Source organism: Poecilia formosa, unplaced genomic scaffold (genome assembly GCF_000485575.1).
Source record: "Poecilia formosa unplaced genomic scaffold, Poecilia_formosa-5.1.2 Scaffold1, whole genome shotgun sequence".
NCBI classification, from domain to species: Eukaryota; Metazoa; Chordata; class Actinopteri; order Cyprinodontiformes; family Poeciliidae; genus Poecilia; species Poecilia formosa.
The window spans coordinates 5,377,811-5,398,980 of NW_006799940.1; the positions used below are offsets into that span (position 1 = coordinate 5,377,811).

Genomic DNA, 21,170 nt, shown 5'->3' on the forward strand with positions numbered 1-21,170 from the left:
AAAAGCGCAAATATGTGTCGCCCCCCCGCTCGACAGTTTCAAACACAGAACAGCCCTTCTCTCTCTCTTCCTCCCCCCCTACAAGAATTTTCTAAGGTTTCTTTCTCCAAAAACTAAGACCGGCCCCCGACCAGAGAAAGGAACAGCTATGTGGCCCTTGCAGGAAAAAGTTTGGGGACCCCTGTTTTAGATGTTCCTTGACCTAAACTGAAACGTAGAGGTGATTACACATTATTTTTGTGGAACTGCTGAGACCTTACAAACCTTCAAACTGATTTTCATATCCACAGCTTTTGATTTGAGTGGACAATTTCAGATTTACACCTGTTTATGCCTTTTTTTCTCTCTTCTAATGTATTGGAATGTGTTTTCTGCAAACATTTTTGTTTTATCAATACTTGTCACCTTCTCACTTATTGCCTTCTCGTGTAATTTAATTGTTTTCTAAAGTATTATTCATTGCTTTTGGAACCCTGCATCATATTTAATCATTGAGCTTGATGTTGACATTTTGTTACCGCAGGACCTGCCAGAAAATGAGCTTCTCCATCCTCCTCTTAACATCCGGGTGGTGGACTGCAGAGCATTCGGACGCTACATCCTGGTGGGGTCCCACGCTGTTTCCACTCTCAGACATTATATCTACAGTCCTCCAGACAAAAGCTGCAACAATTGGGCCACTGCAGGTACTTACAGCCTAAAGGATCCTTAGTATTTATTGGTGTCAGCTCCTCTTGTATTTCCAAGTTGACATTTTTATACTCAATAAAACAATAAGTAATAGCATACTTTGATTCAACTTCGTGTCTCTGTTTTAATGACTTTTTCTGCTTACTGTCATTCCTCAAAATCCCTCTTGTGGATATCTTACCTCTATTTTCTTGTCTTGTTCCTCTCTTGCATGCCTCCTCCTGTCTTGTCCTTTCCTCCTGCCCACTGCTGCTGCTGTCTTTCATCATCGGCTTGCCTCCAGCTAAGCTAATGAATGGCTACATGGTTCTAACCAATGGCTGCTCCCAAGCTCGCTCCTCACCCAGCCTTTCTTCCCGCACCTTCTCTCGTCCCGCAGGTGACGTCTCCGTCAGCCTAGAAGCCGAGCCCCCAATCCGAAAGATGGACACAGTTGTCAAGTTGGATGCTGTAAGGATTTCTGTCCTGTCTTCAAGCTGAATAAATAAACATGTATATCTGTCCTGTATGCACTTCCTTAGATCTCAGAAGTATTACCCTTGCTTGTCCTATGCTTTTTACCTGCCGTTGTATTTGTGCTGCTCATTCCTGTATCACCCATTGTGCATTAACCCTTGTGCTGTTTTATGTAACGCCCAGATGTCTGATGCTGTTGTAAAAGTTGACATGGTGAGTAGTTCCCCTTAGACATTTAGCAGTCAATAAGCTCAGGAGTGCATGCTGTAAACTGTTTCAGAGCCTTGAATGAAAAAGCAACAACAATCTGGAATAAATTCATGTCTCTGTGACTTTTTCAAGAACGAAGACGAGAGTGACAAAGAAAAAAAGAAGAAGAAAAAGAAGAAGAAGGGAGGAGCAGAGGAGGAGGAAGAGACGGATGAGCGAGTGCTGGACTGGTGGTCCAAGTATTTTGCCTCCATTGAGACGCTGAAGGAGGTTGTATAGTCTGTTCTTTCCAGCTCTGTTCACTCATTTTTATGTTTTTTTTTCTGATGTTAATCTTGTTCTGTATTTTTTTCGCTGGTCTGCTAGAACCTCAGATCCCAGGAAGCAGCTCAAGCAGAGGCAGAGGAGAGAGAAGACCTCGAGATAGCAGCTGAGGCAGCAGGTGTTTGACTTTTACAGAATATATACAACAAATATTAAATCTTTGATATTGACATATTTATGCACATTTTCTGCCTTTAATTTTTGTTTAGAACAATGAGAGCTATTCTGATTCTCCATCATTGGTTGTTTTTGCAGGGGAAATATTTTTACAACCCTCTCATTTTTCAAATTTTGTCACGTTACAGACACAAACTTCAGTGCATTTTGTTTTACTTAAAACATCGATTTTCAAATCTTGCCACAGAGACTCATATATTTACCACCAACTCTGTCAGTGTGACACTTCAATATGTATTGCTCTAGGCTCGGATGTCTATATCCTCTGGTTTTATGTTCTAGCAGGTAATATCACCTGACTTCAGCATTTTAGGGAAATGTACTTTTTATGATAAAACGGCGATATGCTTCGAACGCAACATGTTTTGTACTTCTACCTCTAATCCTCTTCGTGACTCCATTTGAACCGAAAAGTTTCTCATCCTGATCAGATATCAGACCCGACGACCTCCACCTAAAAGGCTCCAAAATGAAAGAAAGGTTCAAAGAGAAGAAGAGCTCCAAGCAGAAGAGGAGTCAAGCTGCGGACGGCTCAGAGAAGCGGCCCCCTAAAGCAAGAGTGGATGAGCTAGTGGTGAGTTTCTCAGGCGGCAAGCCAGCAAACAGCTAAGTACGTTTGAATTTTTCATGCTGTCTGGCTCATGCAGGTGTACAACAGAGAGCTGGAGAGTGAGTATGGCAACTTTGAGGATTGGCTTCACACGTTCAACTTGTACAGAGGAAAAGCGGGAGATGATGACGAACACGCCCTGGATGATGACAGGATTGTAGGCAGATTCAAGGTAGGAACACAGAGTGGAAATATATGTGACTCAACCAGCTTGGACGCTGCTGCCATAATGATCGAACTCAGTGCCTACCAACATGCCTACCAACCAAGCATACAGAAAGACGCTTAGATTCAATAAACTATTGACTTGATTAATTTTTATTTTTTCAATAAGGTCAAAGTAAGACTGTTTTTTACTCTTAGAGAATAGAAACAGATTCAGTGTCTGTTCTGTTTTCCAGGATTCAGCTAATTTATACATCTCTTATTATGACTGAATAGAAGTTTGAATTAAAGGCCCTCAAAATATTTAAAGAACTTGCTTACTTCTAAGTAGGATTGCAAAATTCTTGAAGGATTTCTGGTAAACAAATGGTTTATATGCACAAATTGACTCTGAACCACACAACATACAATGTCTAAAGTTGCCTCTCTGAGCGGAAATGTCTGTAACTTTGCTGACTCGGGTCATTTTCCTCACAATTTGTCTATCTCTTTGTGACCCAGGGCTCTTTATGTATGTACAAAGTACCACTTTCTCAGGAGATCACAAGAGAAGCTGGGTATGATCCCAACATGGGGATGTTCCAGAGCATTCCGCATAACGACCCCATCCACGTTCTTGTCCGCGTCTATGTGGTCAGGGTGGGTGACATTCTTGATGTTGGAATCGATCCAAGAGCGATTTAAAAATGCAGAAGACAGTTTAAATGAATTTTCATTTTACTTTCTCGTCAGGCCACAGACCTTCATCCAGCTGATATCAATGGGAAGGCCGATCCATACGTCGTCATTAAGCTGGGCAAATCAGAAGTCAAAGACAAAGAGAACTACATCTCCAAGCAGCTCAACCCTGTGTTTGGCAAGTGAGTGGAGAAAAAGCTACTTTTAGCCCCTTGTAGTTTCTGAAGTCAAATGGTAGAAGTGAGACATAGTTAAATTATTTTCCCAACTCTGCATTTTTTTAATGCATCAGTATGTATCTGCTTCTTCACGGTCAGATCCTTTGACATTGAAGCCACCTTCCCCATGGAGTCGATGTTGACAGTGTCTGTGTATGACTGGGATTTGGTCGGCACAGACGACCTGATTGGAGAAACGAAGATTGACCTGGAGAATCGGTTTTACAGCAAATTCAGAGCCACGTGTGGCATTGCGTCCAACTATTCTATGTGAGTAGCTGTATGCTTTATTCTGTGAGTTATTTCTTCAGCTGTTTGGAGTTGTCAGTTCTTTGCACGTAGAAAATGGAATACAGATGTAAAATGTATTAGCACAGTAATTTATTAGAACAGTAAAGCCTAAAGTAGCTGAAGATCTTAGCTTAGAAGCTAACAGACCAGGCCTGAAAACAAAACTCAATTTGTCATTTATGCTTACACACAAGCTAGTGCTTTTGCTACAGCACAACACAGGTTTCAGTAACACAAAGTTAGAAACAATGTTCATTGAATTTTTTACGTGTATTTATTTCAAAATAGGTGGATTTTCCCCATATTGCAAATATTTAGACAAGTTAAATTTGTGAAAAGTAACTGCAACCCCTGCACCCAGGTTGAAAAAGTGGTCTCTGCCCAAAATCTTAGAGTTTATAGCTTGAAAAATATCTGTTATCTGTTGACTTTAGGCATGGTTACAACATTTGGCGCGACCCTATGAAACCCAGCCAGATCCTAGCTAAGCTCTGCAAGGAAGGGAAGATTGATGGACCTCATTATGGGCCGGGAGGCAAAGTCAAAGTCGCGAATCGAATCTTTACTGGACCAACAGAAATAGAGGATGAAAATGGTAAGAATGAATCTCTCTTCTAAAATTGTGAGATCAATGGAAGTACTTCTACAACTGATTGTTGCAATATTCAGAATTACAATTCAAACATTATTCAGCGTGTTGTCTTAAAATTGTGCGCGATTTTCAGCTTTTTAGCGTTTTCGCTCTTCAGTTTGTTCTTTCGCATTTGCATTGATCGTGCAGGTCTGAAGAAGCAAACGGAGGAGCATTTAGCCCTGAGCGTGTTGAACCACTGGGAGGAGATCCCTAGAGTCGGCTGCAAGCTCGTTCCCGAACATGTGGAGACCAGACCTCTTCTGAACCCGGACAAACCTGGAATCGAACAGGTGGGATTGAATCGATTGGTCCTAGGCTGTAAATAAAACCACTCTGGTCGTTACAGATTCCTTTTCTCTTCTATCAAAGGGCCGACTTGAGATGTGGGTGGACATGTTTCCGATGGACATGCCCGCTCCTGGGCCTGCAATTGACATATCACCACGGAAACCAAAGAGGTAGGTGCTGAGAACAATAAACAAATGTTACCTTGAATTTTTATAAATTCTACTTCTTATTATTGTCCTGATGACCATTCAGTCAAAAAGAGATTTATTTAGGGCTTTCAAAGTATTTAACAGAACAATATTTATTCCAGCTTAAATTCTGGTGAGTTCTTTTTTTTTTTTTTACTAGTTGTGTCAAATGCAGCTTTTGTATGTAAATTTTAACATTAAACATAAGTGCAACTACATTTGTATGTGTTCCTCCTCCTCTTACTAGATATGAGCTCAGGGTGATTATTTGGAATACTGATGAAGTAATACTGGAAGACGATGATTACTTCACTGGGGAAAAGTCCAGTGACATATTTGTGAGGGGGTAGGTACGGCGGGATAAGGCAGCCTGGCCTCGTCCCGTGGGTGTGAGCTGTATGTGTTTTTTACTGTTAACCATTATTTCTTTTTTGTTTTGTTTCCATCTTTTCTTTTTTCTGTGTGCGTGATTGTGTCACGTCTCTGTTGTTTGTGGCGTGTCTCCTGTCTGTTGTCTTTTCTCTCCTCTCCGGTTAAAACTCCGCCGGTGTCTAGTTTTGAGCTCCGTGTTATTATTTGGAACACTGATGACGTAATTCTAGAGGACGATGCTTTCTTGACAGGAGAGAAGATGTCTGACATCTATGTCAGGGGGTAAACACACCTTTCCATCGCATGGCTCGCGGAAATTCCTTGCTTCCTTGCTCCCAAATACCTTGATTAAGTTCTCTGTGACTCTTCGTGCTGTAAAGCTACGCGGCGCACGCAAAATTGCTTGTTGCAACCACTTTTTCTAACACAACAAAAAGCAATTCCTACTGAAAAAGTACTGCAGTAAGGACCAAACCTCGATGCATGTTGACATTTTACATTAAGAAGAGAGTCATTTAACGTAAACTAAACCTACTGTGACGCACCTAGATTTGTATAATTTTTACAAGCTTAATTATTTACAGTGTCAGTAGGCGGCTGTAGTATTGTCAGGTCACCAGGTCATCATGGAGCCTCTTAGACACATACAACCTTTGACACACACTCATTTCCGAAAGCACTTCAGATTATCCAGCCAGATACATGCATTAAAGTAGAATAATATCTTTGCCCTTAGCTGTCTGAGAAAAGTTGTTTTTAGTTTAAGAATAAAAAAATAAATCATGAAGTTTCATAACTACTGCAGCAAAATCTCAGAAGTCAAAGAAGAAAAAAGTTTTTGTTTTGTTTTGTTTTGTTTTACTCTGGCATATTGTTACATTTCCCTTTAGAGTGCATCCAAAACAACAATTGTCTGACAGTCTGAACTCTGATCAAGCTGCAGAGTAGCTGTGTGAAATGTTTCAGCCCAGCCTGAATTTCACTCAAGAATCAAGTGGGGATATATCTGCTATAATTTATCTTTTTTTTTTCTAAAGTGGTTTGGTCCTCTACTGCAGCTATATTTAAGGGGATTTTGAATTTTCTAATTTGAAAAAGAAAAAATGTTTTGCATGGAAGCATACTTTCTTGTACACTCACCAGGCACTTTATTTGGAGCAACATGTTCATACTGGGCACCTCTTTTTTCTGCTTAAAAATAAAAATTACAACTATCTTGATGGACATGAAGGAGATCTGATGTATCACTTTTGCACTGATACCTCAAGAGTCCTTCTTTACGTAGAAACTGCAATATGGTAAACTCTACAATGATACTCATATGTAAACACAGGTATATTTTATCTGCAAAAAGTCTTGACTTTTTGTTTCAATGTTTGAATTCTAAAGCAAATTTGGAAATCAGAATATTTTTTAGCTTACATCCTGTTTTTTTTTTTTAATTGCTGTCTTGATTAATAAATCTAATTATTTGCCTCAACCAGTTTAGTCATTCACCATTAATCAAGTATTTCCTCCTGCAGTACTGTTTCTCACAATGCAGTTAGAAACCGCCAATTTTTCACATTAGCTCTGCTCAATCAACAGTCAAAGTGCCTAAAAGTTTTCTTCATCTTCTTATTTAAGGAAACCAGCAACATTTTCCAGCGTTATCTCGATCATGTACATGTGTCCCTAATAAAGTGCTTGGTCATTGTATGCATGCTCGAATGATGTCATTTCTGCAGCCTGGATTTGAAATTAAGAAATAATTTCTGTAATTTTTGCTGCCTCCTCACTCCTGCCACTCTTCACAATAGCCGGTTTTACCACAGCTGATTTCACCTCTGAATCCGTTGCCCCTTGACTTTACCGTAACAATCAGTGTAACATCCTAAATCATTTCAGCAGCCGGCCAAGCAAAATCATCGTAGATATAACAAAAGCACATCTTGTGATGTTTAGGGTTCCAATGCAGACTGGGACAGTGGAATTGCCATCATGTATGGATTTAAGTTTGAAGAAAGAAAGTCAACTCTTGGTGGCATTTTTAATAAATAAAATCTGTAATTATAAGAAAAAAAAATGAAGGGAAAACAAAAGCGGGATTTGTTCTAGTTTGATTTTTCTTAAGATTATGAGTTTACTGCCTTGAGAATAATGTAATTTTTTGTGATAACTGTGATTGTGACACAAATATTTGTAGTTTTTGTGATTTCAATATTAAGTATGAAAGTCATGACACTTGGGGATAACCTGCAGCATTTATGCCGCCCCCTGTCACGATGTTTCCCAAAGTGGTTGCCCATGTCACCCATATGAGAAACCATCACTGCCAACAGAGGCATGTTTATATAGTTTAATGTTTAACCACGGGATGCTGCATCTCTGGTGCTACTAATAACTCTAAGCCCCACACACTATAACAACAAAAAAAATCAAATCCAATTAAATATTTACAGTTACACTTTAAACACAGAGAGAAAATGGAATAAAATTTAAGTCTTGAAACGTCTAAAATCTTCAAACAGAAAATGTCTTGGAACCCTGGATGTTTCAGATGTAAGCAAGGTTACCTCCCTCTTTATCCGAAATAACATTTCCTGATGCTGTTTCTCGCCTCCACCTATTGCCCAGCCTCTTATAAGCATCTCAGTTACCAAATCAAACCACTTTGTTTCATCAAGATTCTTCAAAGATGGCAGAAAATTGATCTACCCATTGGTGTTTTTGAGAACTGAGAGAGCAGCTCTTCTTCTGCCCCCCTGACTCATGAAGCCAGTCTCACTCAACTGTTAATGAAAACAGCTACTTTGATATTCAAAGCTTTAATTTTGTCAAACAATATTTTAAATACACCTTCCTAAGCACATTTTTAAATTAAAAATTTTTATTGACTTTATTTGACACTATGATGAAGACGTTAAATCTGATTTAAGCTTTAGGAGCCACATGCTGTGATTTTAGACTACTAAAATTGCCTTTCTTCTACCTTCTGTATTGGATTGGTTCATTTAACAAATCTAAATTGTCAAGTACCGCAACAAATTTTATCCCAATCACTAAGCTGATACACTAACCAACTGTTGCAAGTTTTTACATGCATGATCTTTATAATCAAACAGCAAAATCTGTTTACATGTCATATTGCTTTGGAGACCTGCCTCACTCCTTTTCGTTTCACTGTTTCCAAAGATGGCTGAAAGGGCAGCAGGAAGACAAACAGGACACAGACGTGCATTACCACTCCCTAACTGGTGAGGGCAACTTCAACTGGCGCTTCGTCTTCCCGTTCGATTACCTTGTGGCTGAAGAGAAGATCATCATCTCTAAGAAAGAGTCCATGTTCTCCTGGGACGAGACTGAATACAAGATCCCTCCTCGTCTCACGATGCAGGTCTGGGACGCCGACCACTTTTCTGCTGATGACTTTCTCGGTAAGGGCTGATGATTATTCTCTTTTATTAGAGCAAGTTGTAGAGCACCGAGTCATGCTTTGACTTTTTAGATTGAAATGCTGTTGGGATATTATTTCAGTCTTGCTGTTGGAGTGGGATATGTTTAGACGTAACTCTCTGGACTTACTCAAGAGATGCACCCAAGGATTTTACTCAGTCTGAAGGGGCAGGAATATTTGTTCCTGCAAACTAATTTATCTGAGAGTGACATCTGACTGCTGTTCATATCGCCATTTTCCAGGGGCTATTGAGCTGGACCTGAACAGGTTCCCCCGCGGCGCAAAGACAGCCAAGCAGTGCAACCTCGACATGATCCGAAATGAACAAGAACTTCCCACCATTTCTATCTTCAAGCAGAAAAGGGTCAAAGGCTGGTGGCCTTTTGTGGCACGTGATGAGAACGACGAGATGGAGCTCACAGTAAGAACATCATCGTCTTCAGAAATGACAGAGACTTCATAAAGTAATAGCTAGAAATAGGCATTTCTATTTCTATTTCAAATAGCCACTATAGGTGAACCAAAATGGAAAATTGAAGGTAGAGAGGATAGAATAACTATTAAAGTGGAAAATGGTTGTGGCAAAAGAAGGGTTTCTGAAAAGATTTTCTAAAAAGTCTTTTTTCATATCTTAGCCATTTTTTTGTAAAATACTTTAAAATTATTATCCATATTTGTAAAAGGAAAAAAATATATATGTTGTGTTTTCAGGGTAAAGTTGAGGCTGAGCTTCACCTTGTCACTGCAGAGGAAGCAGAGAAAAGTCCTGTGGGACTGGGGAGAAATGAGCCGGACCCACTGGAGAAACCAAAGTAAGACTTTAAATTCATTGGAATTCTTTTTTTTCTTTTTTTTTACAAACACAGTACAAACACTGGCTTTTCCAGTTAGAAAGTGTGTGGATCCTTTTCTGCAACTACACTCAAAGGTCTCTTTAGCCTTCCTTTTTTTGGACATTCATTCATGATGTGCAATAAGCAGTGTGTCATAAATCAAATTCCAGATGATTTTTTTCTTATTTATTTTTTTACCAACACTGCTTTCTGCACTGTTAAAAAGGCCACTGTTACACACTCGTTTCTCCTCCTACCATGTCTTCAACTGTGTCCCTGTCTCTTCCCCTCCCCTCGTCCCTTCCCCTCTTTTTTTGTGCACACAACTCACCCTTTACTCCCTTTACTCTCTGCCTCACCGGCGCTCCTGTCCTTCCTCCTCCCCCTGCTTTCTTTTGAAAAGCCGTCCGGATACGAGTCTAATGTGGTTTCTGGGCCCTCTGAAGTCACTTCGTTACTTCATCTGGCACAACTACCGCTGGCTGATCCTCAAGGCTCTGGGGCTGATACTGCTGCTGCTCATGCTGGGCCTCTTCCTCTACTCCATCCCTGGCTACCTTGTCAAGAAGATCCTGGGGGCCTGATGCGCTGGTAGCCTCTGCCCCCTCTTCACTGTCTCTGATGGATTCAGCTGTCTTTACTATCTCCTCTTGTCTTGTTTTCTCTGCTGTCTCCAACTTTTGTCTCCCTCTACCTTAGAATTAGATCAGTCTTCACTCATACTGTCTCTTGTCTCTTGTTTCAGTGTCTCTTGTCAACAAGTGCCATTGTACATCTCATGTGTAGCCACCTGACTGATTTGGAACAGGTGTTTTAAGTAAAGTGTTGGATAAATGGTTCATGAAAAGGAGTGGAGTGTTTCAGGGACACAAAAGAGTTTGGTTTGTAAGGATGCTCCTCTGCGAAATAAAAAGTATTCTCAGGTTTCTTTTATGCGAAAAGAAAGTGCACCCTATTAATTCTGGGTTTTTGACATACCTGACTCTAAAGTTATTGTGATGTAACTACAAGTAAGCAAAACAGACAGCAGGTTTAATATTGCTACTAAAATAGAAAAGTCATTTGTGAAAAGCAAAGTAAGCCCCATAATTTAATAACTACTAGAACCAACTTAAGAATCAATAACCTACAAATGATTTTATTAGTTTCCTACGTTGTTGTGAATGGACTCTTCTGTTTGGATAGCTCTCCTGCCTTCTTGACCAAATGTCAGCCATACTTCTGCTATTAGAAAGATGCAAAGTCCACATGTTCTGTGGCAGCAAACCAAGCTCAAATCATTCTCCACTGTGCTTTACAGTTGGAGTGAAGGAACCTGGGTATTGCTTTTTATTAGGTGCCATGGATTTGGGCCAAAAATCTTTGCTTTGGTTTAACCTTAGTATTGGGATTCATTCAAATGCAGCTTTGCAAACCTAAGTTGTGCTGCAATTTTCTTTAAAGAGATCCTGGGAACCCTTCCAAACTTGTCATGTCTAATATTTAACTATGTGATGGAATTTCGGCGTTTGTCTCAATTTGCACATCTGACTTTGGGGTATTAACTGAAATGTGCACTGCTTGTAAGAAGCAAAATGAAATGTTTGCCTCTTATGAAGTCTTGCACACTGCAGGGTCATAAACTTGAAAAACATTTAACTCCTTAAACTGAATTATTTTGTAGATTATTTCATTTCAACATAATGATAAATAAACACTTGTTACTGAAAAGCAGTGAATTTAACAGCTTTTTATGATGATTATGAGATAAAGTTATAAAAGGCAATTATTTAGACTGAATCAGCTCTCTTTTGGGTGTGTTGGTCTGCATTTGTTTAGCTGCCAGAAAGGCGTGTAGAAACAATGCCAGCTGTTGGAGCTGTTGCTCAGTCATCCGTGCATTTTTCCACCCATCTACCCATTTTTACCAACTATTATTGTAAAGCTTTGACTGTGATTTGTGCTTTTGTTCCTCTGAATCATTAGATTGTGAGTAACCTGAACGACTCACAACTGCAGCATTGCGTTCAGTGCACTAACTACGGCTTTCTCTTTCTCCCATTTCTGCCCCTGTGCTTCATTGTGTTCTTCATTATCTTCATTATCCCTTTTTTTACCCCCTTCCTCCTCCAACCCGCCCATTCCACCTGCATGTTGTTTCCAACGTTCCCACTTCCATCCCATCGAACCTGCATCCAGTCGCCCAGACACCACCTTCCTGTGGTTCCTGAGCCCGCTGAAAGCCATCCGCTACCTGGTGTGCAACCGCTACAAGTGGCTGATCATCAAGATCGTGCTGGCCCTGCTGCTGCTCATCATGATCGGCCTCTTCCTCTACAGCATGCCAGGCTACCTTGTCAAGAAGCTGCTGGGAGCTTAGGGCAATGCTGGGAGAAAGGGGAGGATAAAGGGGAGGGTGGGGCTACTAGGGGATCTGCTACTGGTAGGGAGAGAGACTCCTCTCATCAAATTCACTCTAGTTTTTGTAACGCTACCTACTGCTTTAGAATAAGCATCTGGACTTCATCCTTGAACTGACTACACAGCAATCTGAAACCACAAAATAACCCCTGATTTATGCTTCTGAAACAATATTTACAGTGAATGTCTCTTTACCCATTTGCACAGTGTTTTATTCATTAACATGGAAAACTGTCAGATTAGTGGCTAGACGATTGCATGGTGACTCATTTCAAGTAATGCTGCACGGGCTACATTCACTGTAACTGATCCTCAAGGCTAACAGGGAACAAATGAAGGGGACTCTTGATAACACTTTGACTTCTGTCTGTTTGAGCATTTAAAAGAAATTCATAAACATTCAGGAATTGGCTTTAAAATTCATAATTTAGCTGCAAAAAACACATAGTACATTTAAAGTAAAACTGATGTTTTTATTTTATACTTTTATAGTTCTTTATATTCTACCGTCTATTTATATTTAATCAACCGTAAAACCCACAGGGATATTTTATTTAATAGAACAAAGCAAAAATACAGTGCTGCTGAGTTTTTGACATATTTTTTTCTGGTTTCGTCCATTTGAAATGTTTCAGGTCATCAAATAGAGGCTGATGTCATGCAAAGACAGCTGAATAAATACAAATAGTTGTTTAAAAATTATTATTTCATTTACAGAACAAAGCCATTTATAAGCCAACCCAGCTTTGTGTGAAAAAGTAATCACCACAGTGGTGTAAACATGAACTAAGTGTGATCAAACAATCTTTTTTGGCCAATTTCAATTACAGGCTGAATTCTGCCAGAACGATGAAGTCTCTTAGATGTAACCTTACAGACAGCAAAAAGCAAGAAAGTATTAGAAAGACATTTCTAGGGTTTTGGTTGACGCTGGTGAACCAAAATTACTTCAAGAGAGCATCTATGATTCATCCAAGAGGTCACAAAAACAACCCAAAACAACATCTAAAATATTGCAGACCTCCTATAATTTTGGTTTAGATAGTTTTTCTTTCACTAATCATTAAATCATCATTACAAACAGCTTTTCAGATGTTATTGAGTTGTTTAGATGTGGTAAAAATAAAAAATAAAAAAAACTGAAAAACTCTTCTAGGGGCAGCACTGTATATTTGTACAGACATCAAAATCTTTCTAGCCTATCTTATAAGTGGTTATTGTTTATAAATGCTACAAATGGGTTTATAGCAAAGTGTTACCAGTTTAACTGTTATAGTTGTTGCAGTCTTTGCACACTTAAATGAGGATAATAATAATAATAATAATAATAATAATAATAATAATAATAACAATAATAATAATAATAAAGAAAGAGACATTTTCCTACTGAGTTCAATGAGACAAAGAACAAAATGACTTCAAAATATTCCAGGGAAGTAATAAAAGCTCTTTTTGTTCTGATACAGTATTAAATATTTATTCAATACACTGAGCAGCAGATTGTTCAGATTGGGTCAAACAGTGTTTGTCAAATAATTTGACTTTTTATTTCAGTTTCTATACCTGTTATTTTGACGCACACTTTAGTTTAGTTTTTTTTTTATTTTTTTATCATGATTAATCATTTTCATCTGTAATTGTGTACATGTTGTTCAAGCCTCCGATTTGCCTAATGCACTTATTTTTACAGCAATACCTGCATAGCTTCACAATAAGACCTACTGGGTGGAAGGACACAAATTAATTGCAAATATAGTTTGACCAGATCTGATTTAAAAGTCTTCGGAGTAAGAAACAAATTCTTCAGTTTTCACTCTCGTCTAGTAGAGACTTCTGTGTTAATCTGCATGCATCGTTGTGAAAAGTGACCGGAGAGGTCATGTGTGTTGGCATGACTTGTCTTTCCAGCTCGATGCAAACCAAATCATCCACCCTGTTGTCTTTAATGTTGCAAATAATGCAAAGATAAGCTCATGATATGATGCAAGTGCATTTGGAGCATTACAGGAAGTGAAAAATTTTCAGCCTGTGTGTGATGTCCTCTTTGAACTTTGTCTGTGATTGACCTCATTTGTGTTGCAATCTGTGTACTACCAACTACAATTACGGTTTGCACTAAACTTGCCTATTTTTTTTTTTTATTTTTTTTTTGATGAATTTATGTATTTGTATGTGTGGAAATGTGTGCAATATTTTTGTTTGTTTTAAAATTTGAAATAAACTGAATTTCATGGACAACATATTGCAAACTCATTAAAATAAGAATTTGTAACTTCAGTTTGAAGGCCTTTGACACCTCATGAAATTTCCTGATAGGTTGTTTTTTTTTCTGGTATGAATTCACAGAATTCACAGTGGGGGACAGAAAAAAGCTGATGGGAGAAACACTTTAACATGACACAAGCTTATCTAGAAAGATGATGTGAACAGTTTTTGCTTACTTTTTTAGATGGCATGCAATTCATGTAAGACGTTTACACCAATTTGTCATGAGGATTCATCTCATTTTAATTTGGGTCTGTATATTATTTGTTTGAACTGCTATTTTTTAGAGTGAAATGTTCATACAGCATATCATTGCAAAGACTAAAAACAGAATTGATTGCAAGATTATTGTGGATTCTTTTTTTTTTCCATTTCATTCAGGTTCACATTGTGCATACAGGTTCGACTATAAATAATCCAATTTTTGCACAAATATTTCATTATTAAGCTTTGAAACGTGATACAGAAGACTATGAAGACAGTGATTTACCTGGCTCTGTGTTGCCATCTAGTGGTGCTTTTTATTTTATATCTATTGCTTGTTCTTGGCTCATTTTTTTTCAAAAAGGAATTTTTCATCAAATTTTAACCATCTACGCATGGAGAAAATGTAAAACAAAAACTGTATCTTAACAAAATACTTTAATAAAAAAATAGTGATGAATATTTTGTGCAGCCGTTAAATAGTCCAACCTTTCTTAGAGGTGATGTAAGGAATTAAATGAAAGAGAATGTTACTTACTGGGGCATTTTCAGATAAAAGGCATGTAATTTATACACATTTGCATCTTAAATACTTACAGCTCTAGGCAAAATTCCCAGTCTACACATTACAAGTTTTATAAAAGATGACTTGCATCTGAGTAACATCATAAATGGTCAGAGCATATCAGTGCTACTGAACCTTAGGTGGCACTACAGTTCTTTGAACGACAAACCAACCTCAGTGAAGGGTTTTATGTTCAACAGCAGCGTGTTTGGAGCACATGTTGCAGCACAAGCCACATAATCACAAACAGAGCTCCAAAGACTCACATACACGATCATTTTCCGACTAATAACTGTCTCTTCAAGCTGATGGCAAGATGTGGTCTATCTGGTTGCGCACACAAATAAACCTCCGCCCGGGTCAGATGTTCTTGCCCTGAAGAGTGACCCCCCTCCCACCTTTCCCTGCTCTTATCCCCTCAGGGAATCTCAGCGCTCTTTCTCCCTTCAAGTGGTCTTGGCTGCCGCTGAGCCACAAGGGATGCAAGTCAGCAGGCAAAGGTTTCTGACATATGATCCAGCATCTGTGATGTCACCAACAGCTGACTTGTCTTAAGACCTTTGAGAAAGGGGGCTCTTGTTGCCAACAAACCCTTAGCTGGAACTCTTGGTGCTTATGCATCAAGCTGCTGCGATTAGAAACTGAATGACTGCTATTAGAGAGTGATTCTATAATCTATCTAATACCATAAGCTAGGGCTTGACAGACTTTGACCCAACTCACAGGTGTATAATACGTCTTATTCAATCTGCATATGCTCTGAAGGAGTGTGAGTTCAACTTGTTAATTCCTCCTCAGGGTAAAATGTTTATGCCTTGTTCAACAAAGCATTTTATTCTTCGCATGGGGGTTGAGAGGTGTGTAATCTAAGCCTGACCTTTAGCCAGTTAACTAACTGACAGCTTAGAGTGTTGTTGGTGGATGGGGTTGCATAACATTGTAAATCCTAACTACTGTATTTTTCGGACTATAAGCCGCTACTTTTTTTTCCTACACTTTGAACCATGGGGTTTATAGCCCGGTGCAGCTTTTCTGTGGATTTTTCTTCAACCACCAGGGGGCTCTATAGCAGGAAGTGAATCATCGGAAGTCAAAATTGGAAATCAAAGAATGAAGTGCTGATTTTCATTTAGAACAAGCACATGCTAGCAGCAGGCACAACGGAGAAATGTTTTCAAACTGATGCAGTTTTTAAATTGAAGGCTATCAATGTGGAAGTACAGATCGATAGCCGCTGCACGTAAGCTCGGCGTGAACGAATCCATGGTTTGGCGTTGGAGACGGAGGCCTGCGTTCTTAATAGCACATTTATTAAAGACAAAGCCTTCTGCTGGGTCCTTGTGAAAAACCGAGAGTGGTGGAGATACCAGCGGTTTATAGCCCGGTGCAGCTATACGCCACATATATATACGTACATATACATGTACGTTCCCTGTTTAAAAAAAAAAATTAAAAAAAACTTTGTGAGTGCGGCTTATAGTGAGGTGCGCTCTATAGTCTGGAAAATATGGTAACTCTTAAAATGGCATAACGAAACGCAGACTGGCTCCCTCAGAAAACTGGCTGTACTTTGCAGAATATGGTAGAGTGAAGGATGATTCCACCAGAAAACACAGAGGCATTTAGTCTCGAGGAGGCCATGACCTCGCCGAGAAAAGAGCAAAACATGGAATTTTATAATTGGGGTTTAATAAAGGAAAAACAGGAGGCTGGGATCATTGACAGCATGGCAAGCTTCTCTCTGCTCCTTCAAATGCAGCCTTGTCTCAAGGTAACATGTGGAAAGCAAAGCATGTTCTCTGCTATCTGCAAAAAGAAGCTCAGCATAACTGTTGTCTCTGAATTTTCTAACTGCAGCACTTCAACTTTAAATATTAGACGTGAGAGAGGGGGTTTCTGATTGAAGAAATTAAAATGTATTCACCTCGTAAATTAAGTTGATGCACGACGCCTGTGCAGGTGAGACCACTTATGCTCTCTTACTCTCTTACAGTCATCCTGTTTTAGCTATTTACGTCTTTTAGGTTTGAGTCATCCCGTTAAACATCAACATTCTTCACTTCAGCTTTAGTCCTCACACTTCAGTCTCCTCCGGAGCTTTGAGTGAATTACCAGGTTAACACGATCTCTAAGCTGAGAGCTAAAGACAAAGGAATGAATGGATTAGTTAGAAAGAGCATTTCACTGCCTGAGTGAGCATTTAACCGTTTGCATATTCTAAATTATTACAGAGTGCCTTGCAAATGTTTTAATTAATGCCATGTTACATCCAAAAATCATTTCCAGCGATAGACTAACACAAAAATTAACAAAATTGTGGAGTAGAAGTAAATGGATACACGTTTTCAAACTTTTTTTTGTTACAAATGAAATTTTGAAAAAGGTGCAGATTAGATCGAGAACATCTGAAAATACATTTTAATAAGTCTTGCCAAAGATTTTCAATTGTCTTAAGGTCTCAACTTTGACAGAACCACCAGTAAGCTACCTTTATTGAGCAACCGCTAACATTTTTATATTTAGCTCCATCCATTTTCCCATCAACTCTGACCAGCATTTCTATTCCCAAAGTAGAAAATCATCCAAACGGAATGATGTTGCAACAACGGGGCTGCTGCATCCAGGATGATTTCAGTTTTCCACCACACATAACATTTTGCATGTAGGCCAGAAAATTAATTTTGCTCTACCCTGTTTGTTTTCTGTCCTATTGATAAGATTATGAAGAACTGCAAAAAGGACTTCTTACCTACAGACATTTTTCTAAGTCATAGTTGTAAAAGTATTTCATGACTCAAATATTTGTACAATAATGTGTGATGTTAACACTATAGCAAGGACTCAAACTTGCTACAGCAGTCAGTTTTTAAAGAATAGGCTTGACAATAAGAATAGAACTAAAAATGCCCTTATTGTCTTTATATGTACAAAATAAACAAAAATATGTCAACATTTTCTTAACAGGTGAAGGAAACAAAGCTTAGGAGAAATTAAACTGTTTTACTGGCTTAATACCAACTCTTCATTCTCCTGATAAATGAAGAGATACTGCAGTATCTTTTACTGCAGTTGGACAAATTTTAGAAAAATCTAACCTTTAATTTGAATAAATCTGATGAGGGAATAAAAACAGTAAGAAATAATTATTTTTAGCAAAAGTACTTGATGAGGCAACACTTTACCAAGGTCTGGAGACGGAACAATCTTCTTCAGTGGAACGTAAACTGCTAAGGACGTTCAGGAACCACAGCCCGACATTAACTGGAAACTGCTAGAAAGCCAGTGTTGCTGTCCAAAGTGAGGCAAGTTTTTCATTAACACGGACAGAAATAAGTCTGACAATAAAAGATCCAAAACCTACCCCCTCAAGCTTGACTGAAATTTCCAGCTATTTGCCCAGATGGACAAGCCAAAAGCCTTCTACAGCAGACTTTTGCTGTCAGACGAGACAAAAATTGAGCTATGTGGCTACAAGAAGTATACCTGAAGGACTAAAACCTAAAGACACCTATCATGTCTTTGTATCATCATGTCAAATTCACCTCAAGCAGCTAGATGATTGATTTTAAGGCAATGTTCCCTAATATACAACAAAACAGGCACCATAAACTGTTTGAAAGGCATTCCCAAAACCCCAACTCTATGAAAAAGATGTGGATTTTACTAAAAAGCTGACGCCTTAGAAGAAACCAAAAGTCATAGCGCACACTATGACCGAGACAAAACTCATCTCAATAAGCCTCAGTAGTAGTAAGAATAACAAGATTTGCCTCACTTTAAAAAGCCTTCAATTCCAGTTGTGTGTGCATACCGTCTGCATACATACTGGGGGATTATAGCTACTTTTCCCCTTCAATTAAAATGTAAAGGATCTAAATACTTCCTCCACCACTGAACGGCCGCTTTTCCAAAACCGCCAGCTTTTCCACTGCTCTCCCTTCAATCACGTGTCGGCCTCTGAGTTTTTCTTGACTTTCACCCCTGCTCACAGAGCCGGTGTGCCTCCGGGAAGCAACGAGGCTTAACAGGAATCAAAGCTGTCATTCTTGAGCGCACGCGAGCCCGCTCAACGCACTTCTGTCCTGGAGCGCAAATGAGGGAAAGCTTGTGGTTTCCAGGCTCTCCGTTTGGCCGCAGCAGCAGGATCATGCGACCAGGTATGTTGGTAATGCTGAGTAAGCCGCTGATGGCCGACCGTGGCTGCACTCCAGAAGACCAAGAAGCCAAAGGTGTTTAACCGGTGTGTTGTTGCGATTATTCGGCCAAAGCATCTTTATCCCACGTTTAGATTAGCTGCAAATGATGAGGGAGGAAGGGGGGAAATGGAGGGTTTGTTGCAAGTCACAGGAGAACAAGGGGGCTGTACCTGTACAAAGAAGCAGGACTGGTTCTTCTTAAACAGGGCCCAATTAACTAATAAAACTTTTTTTTTTTAATACATGACTAATCAAGCTCTGTTTTGCCTCAAGTGTTTTCATTAATATCCATCTGTCTTGCATCTCTTAGAATCAAAAATGTTAAAATAATTAGGGACAAAATGACAATAAAATGTAGCAGTGATAAATTATTTAAACTGTCAGTTTGGAAAGTGAAAAGTAATAATCGAATGAGTAAAAAGCACAATGCACTCTCTAATAGGAGCTACATCGACTGTCAAGTTCAGGATTTATAGGTAAAATTTTAATTGCTTAGAATCCTTCATTTAATCGTTTTTGCATCCAATTCATTCACTTACATTTACGAACAGCCCCATTTACTCTGATATTCCTAAATAAAATCCATTTCAAACAATGGCCTTCAGAAGTTACCTCAATTGTAAATGTAAACAGTAGTCCACCAGACTAATCCCAGGATAAATGTTTGTTCAAGGACATTAGTGATCAAACAAGCACCATGAAGACGAAGGGACACAGAGAAAAGACTGGAGAAGTAGCTTTCAACATTTTGCACAGCACAAGTGAAAAAAAGCATGGCACAACATCAAACCTGCCAACACACGGTCATCTACTTAAACTTGACAAGCCAGGAAAGAAAAAAAAGGAGCATTAACCAAAGAACCAACCAACCAACCATTGGTAGCCTTGGAGGAGATGCAGACACTCACAGCTCAGGTGGAAGAATCTGTCTACTGGATGCAAAAGATCATAAACACACAGGTGATAGAGACAAGAAAGTTGTTCAGAAATGACAAGAAAATGACAGTAAACACGAGCAAATCAATTGTAAAACTATAAACAATTTGAGCTTCACCTTCCAGCAGAACAAACCATACAGACGGTTACAACATAACTGTGTTTAGATGCATTTGCATAACCCAACAATAATCTAGCTTCAATGGTAGCAAAAGGTGATCCTATAAGGTTTCATGTCAGGGAGGCTAATTACAACGCACTTAACATTTTTTTTAGATTTTTCTTCTTAATCATAGAATGCAAAATGTTAGAAATTAACAAGTCTGAACTGGGGTAATATTTAATATTTCTCTCGTACATGATTAGTACAAGGAAAAAGCTTTCTGCCTTCCTTTCACTTTGAGAAAAACAAAAAAAAAAAAACCTTTGCTCCTCTAAAATGTGTTTACAAATAAATGCACAGTAACTCAGCCAAGCTAATGCATTTCCAAGCACACAGCATTTTAAATAAACATGTGTTACTAAACTATTCCAGTAACTAGTCGCTCCTGTTCAGCTTTTTAAAAACGTCAAGGAAAAATGTTGACTTAAATAAAAAGTTAAATTTCTATCTTTTTTTTTTTTTTTTTGCAACTTTGATTACTTATAAAACCTGAATATTGTTCAGATCAGTCAGCAAATAAAAGTCTGTTTGGAAATTAGACTACAAACTTGTTTGTGACAAAATGGATTTATTTGCATTTGAAAATTAAAGTTTGCATTACTTTAGAGCATATTTATCAACATAATACTCATCCATTCTGAAGATGATTTTATGCAGAAACCCTTAAATTAAATTAAATATCAGTGCAAAACAACAACAGGGCCCATTAAAAGCTTTATGCAACCTCAAAAAAAAAAAAAAAAAAAAAAAAAAAAAATTTAACTTTTTTTTTAAATCAACATTTTTCCTTGACGTTTTTAAAAAGCTGAACAGGAGCGACTAGTTATTGGAATAGTTTAGTAACACTTACATGTTTATTTAAAATGCTGTG

At 38.6% G+C, this 21,170-nt stretch overlaps 1 protein-coding gene across 13 annotated transcripts in view; it reads left to right on the forward strand.

Moving 5' to 3' along the window:
* LOC103134535 (otoferlin) overlaps positions 1-13,298 on the forward strand; it is an 83,184-nt gene extending 69,886 nt beyond the window's left edge. For 4 of the 13 annotated variants that reach the window (XM_016669185.1, XM_016669204.1, XM_016669199.1 and 1 more), the window contains 19 exons: positions 524-686; positions 974-1,140; positions 1,330-1,359; positions 1,489-1,626; positions 1,723-1,798; positions 2,289-2,431; positions 2,505-2,639; positions 3,134-3,271; positions 3,365-3,492; positions 3,628-3,798; positions 4,254-4,414; positions 4,601-4,743; positions 4,823-4,911; positions 5,177-5,275; positions 8,476-8,717; positions 8,980-9,158; positions 9,449-9,549; positions 9,974-10,161; positions 11,749-11,837. In XM_016669185.1, coding sequence (XP_016524671.1) covers positions 524-686; positions 974-1,140; positions 1,330-1,359; positions 1,489-1,626; positions 1,723-1,798; positions 2,289-2,431; positions 2,505-2,639; positions 3,134-3,271; positions 3,365-3,492; positions 3,628-3,798; positions 4,254-4,414; positions 4,601-4,743; positions 4,823-4,911; positions 5,177-5,275; positions 8,476-8,717; positions 8,980-9,158; positions 9,449-9,549; positions 9,974-10,154 — 2,484 coding nt within the window. In that variant the 3' untranslated portion in view covers positions 10,155-10,161; positions 11,749-11,837. Of the gene's footprint in view, positions 1-523; positions 687-973; positions 1,141-1,329; positions 1,360-1,488; positions 1,627-1,722; positions 1,799-2,288; positions 2,432-2,504; positions 2,640-3,133; positions 3,272-3,364; positions 3,493-3,627; positions 3,799-4,253; positions 4,415-4,600; positions 4,744-4,822; positions 4,912-5,176; positions 5,276-5,484; positions 5,584-8,475; positions 8,718-8,979; positions 9,159-9,448; positions 9,550-9,973; positions 10,162-11,748 lie in introns of all 13 variants that reach the window. The other 9 variants (XM_016669206.1, XM_016669213.1, XM_016669190.1 and 6 more) reach the window with 8 other exon arrangements.
* The last annotated feature ends 7,872 nt before the right edge of the window (positions 13,299-21,170 follow it).